Source organism: Gracilinanus agilis, unplaced genomic scaffold (genome assembly GCF_016433145.1).
Source record: "Gracilinanus agilis isolate LMUSP501 unplaced genomic scaffold, AgileGrace unplaced_scaffold61152, whole genome shotgun sequence".
NCBI classification, from domain to species: Eukaryota; Metazoa; Chordata; class Mammalia; order Didelphimorphia; family Didelphidae; genus Gracilinanus; species Gracilinanus agilis.
This window is the reverse complement of record NW_025396448.1, coordinates 1-3165: the sequence shown is the minus strand read 5'-3', so window position 1 is coordinate 3165 and position 3165 is coordinate 1. Positions and strand designations below refer to the sequence as shown.

The window sequence follows — 3165 nt, the reverse complement described above, 5'->3', positions numbered from 1 at the left end:
GGACTCAGCCCTGAGAGCTGCCAGCTCCCACAGCCCTCGTTTCCCTTTACAGGGGGGGAAACCGAGGCTCAGCAGAGGTGGGCAGGACCTGGGCAGGTCCAGCAACCAAGAGACTCAGCCTAGCACAGGGGCTTCCTCAGTTCCTCGCCCCCCCCCCTCGAGTCAGGCTCCTCCCCACAGGGACTAAGAAAACTCCAGGGAGAAGGGGAAGGAGTGTTCGGGTCTCCTGGACTCCCTTATTCTCACGGATTGAAATAGTGGAGAACATTTTATTGGAGCAAAAGCAAAGCCAACACCCAGCAAACCTCGTTTCTGAAACTTTGTCTCTTTCCTTTGGAAAGGCAGGGCCAGGCTTGGCGGGGTGGGGTGTCTCCCGAGAGCCCCCTTTCCCGAGGGAGCCAGCCCTTGAGCCTGCTGGAGGGAAGTCCTGGCACCTCCCGCCCCGGGGCGCAAGGCCTTCCGGAATGCGGAGGCAGGAGGATGACCAGTTCCAGTCCCTTGCGGGCTCTGAGTCTCAAACTCCGGGCCGGGTCTAGACTACCCGAGTACCCATCCTGTCTGCCCCACAGGCATCCTCTCCCCGAGTACCTGCCATTCCCCCGGACCCAGGCGTCCCCTCCCTAGTGCCTGCCCGATCTGGGACCTCCGTGTCCCCTCCTCAGTGCGCCTCCCCCACTGGGTCAACGCCCCGGTCGCCCCCCCCCTGCACCCCATTCTGAGGGCCCCTGCGGGACCCTCCACGGTGCCTGCCTGCTCTGGGGCTCGGGCGCCTCTTTGTTTGAACACAGGCACTACAGGAAATAGACTACGTCTCCCAGAAGCGGCGAAGAAGCGCCTGTCCTTTGGGCTGCTGGGAGTCTTAGTCCGGGCGGGCGGCGGGCGATCCGCTTAGGGCTGAACTCGGGTTCCAGGGCTATATGCGGTCACAGAGGTGAGCCCTCGCCTAGCTCTTCAGCCGCCCGCCAATCAGCGTCCCCCAGAAAGGGTGGGCTGGGGGTGTCCGGGTCCACATGGGAGTGGCCTGACCCGGCCCACACTCCCAGAGTCCTACTGCGGCTTAGAGATCGTCTTCGGGAACTCAGAGAGGGGAGGGGGATCGGCCTGGAATCCCTGCCCCACCAGGTCTCCTGGAGGCTGTGAGACTACAGCTCCCAGCAGCGCCCGCTACAGAAGAACCGCGTTCCTCCGCCGCGGTCAGTTATGGGCGATGTAGTTCAGGAGGCGCTGCGGGAAGGTGGGTAGTGGTGTTCGGGGCTGAAGCCAGGCAGCTAACCCCGCCCCCGGCCCCTCCTTCGCTCCCTCCCTCCTGGCTAGCCCCCTCAGGGCCTTCCTCTCGCTTTCCCACCTGAAGAGAAAGGGCGTGGGAGGGGGAACCAGGTGCAAACCCTCGAGGCAGAGCGACGCTCCAGCTTCCAATTTCAGAGTCCTTTGGGGGTTTGTGTGTCTTTGAGGTTCGCCTCCCCGTCACAGACACCGGAAGTGTCCCCACTGTATTTGGGGCAAGTCCTCAGCCTGAGGGCTCCTCACCATCAAGATGCTTTGAGGTTTTTCCCGTCTTGAGGTGCCCTTCCATTTCTAGGGCCCCTTCAGTTGGGGGTCTCACTGGGCCTTGCGGGCGGTCAGGGGCCCCTGGAGCTCTCAGGCTCAGGACTTGTGCCCATTGCGTCTAGGGACACGTCTAAAGAGTTCTGGTACGGGATCCCCTCCAGCGATGGTGGGTTCCACCAGCATGGGCCGTCGCCTTCGTCCCGCGTGGCCCCTGGCCGTTGTGCTCTTGGCGTCGGTCCCGCCCCGTACCTGGGGGTGTATGATCTGTGACCCCGCAGTCGTGGCTGGACTGCGAGACTTGGAACATAGCTACTTGCCCAGTCACTTGAACTTGGACGCCCAAGCTCTGCAGGCCCTAGTGAAGCGCCTGGAGGAGACTGTGCGCCAGTTCAGCGATCTGCCCTATGAGAAGAACTCTTACCAGGGCGTCGTGGGTGAGAAGCGGCCCCGGGCTCCAGGTATTGGCGGGACAGCCCGGCTGAAGGCCAGGGACCCATCTCGCTCTACCCTCTTTTCTGTAGACGAGCCCACGCTGAATAAAGCTTCCAGTGCCTTCCTGAAGGAGCTGACCCGAATCAAAGAAAGCGACCTCAAAGGTAGCTCGGAGCCAGAAGCAGGAGGGAGGAGGGGCGTCCGGGGACGCTCAGACCCGCTGCTTTTTCTCCTGCCACAGGCAACTTCCTCTTGAAGGAGCTCAACTGGATGATGCATATGCAGAAGAAGAATTTCGCGCGCCTGGTTGCTGAGTTCCAGAGGGAAAGTGAGGAAGAGCCAGCAGGGCACCTGGGGCAGCCCCAGCGCGATCCCCAGCCCACTGCCAAGTCCCGATGTTCTCTTCTTCTCGGGGAACCCCATGGCCTTTGCCCCCAGCCTTGTGCCTTTTGTCCTGACTCCGTTTTCAGGTCCTAGCCCACTCCCTTGGCGACCTCGGTGACAGGCTTCCTCTGCCGCGGCCCCCTTGGTTCCCCGAGTCCGAGAACAGACCGCGCCCCTCCACTCCACCACCCCCCCCCCCCACTTACCGTTTGGGTAAAGCTAGCCTCTCTTCTTCCCCGCAGGTTTTTGCCCCAACAAATGCGGTGAGCGCCTGGCCTTCCCCTCCCCGCCCAGCCCCAGCCCCAGCAGCTCCTCGGGGTCCTGTCCTGTCCCAGGCTTTGCCCCTCCTCCCGTCGCCCTCGCTCCGTTGCTCGCCCTTACCCCAGCCCCCTCCCCCTGCCCCTCCGGCCGCCCATCGCAGGCACCATGATGCAGACCCTGATCTGGTGCCTTGGCTGCGAGAAGGATGTGCATACTTGTCGGAAGTCTTATACCTGCGGGGGTGAGCGGGGGTCGGAGGCCGGGAGGTGGGGGCAGAGGCCGGGCCCGGGGGCTCAAAGCTGACAGGGCTCTCCCCTCTCCAGAACAAGCCGTGCAGTTGACGGAGAAAGAGGACCTGATCTTAGACTGTGAGCTGAGTTGGCATAAGAAAGCGGAAGGGCTCACGACGTATAGCTTCTACAAGGTACTTAATCCCGACCCCCGGGGGAGCCCGCTGAGCCCGGGAGCGGATTCAGGGGACACCCGTGGGCCTTTTCCCTTCGAGGAATTGGGGGGGCGTCCACTTGGGACTCTGGTGAC

General features: G+C 63.0%; 1 protein-coding gene across 1 annotated transcript; it reads left to right on the top strand.

Annotated features, from left to right (window-relative positions):
• Positions 1-1200: 1200 nt before the first annotated feature.
• Positions 1201-3110, top strand: LOC123256579 (izumo sperm-egg fusion protein 1-like; the record flags this gene model as incomplete). The annotated part of the gene is made up of 7 exons (XM_044685169.1): positions 1201-1234; positions 1671-1982; positions 2070-2144; positions 2222-2308; positions 2607-2627; positions 2786-2866; positions 2949-3110. Coding segments are annotated over exons 1-7 (772 nt in total), but the record flags the coding sequence as incomplete, so codon positions are not given.
• Positions 3111-3165: the final 55 nt, after the last annotated feature.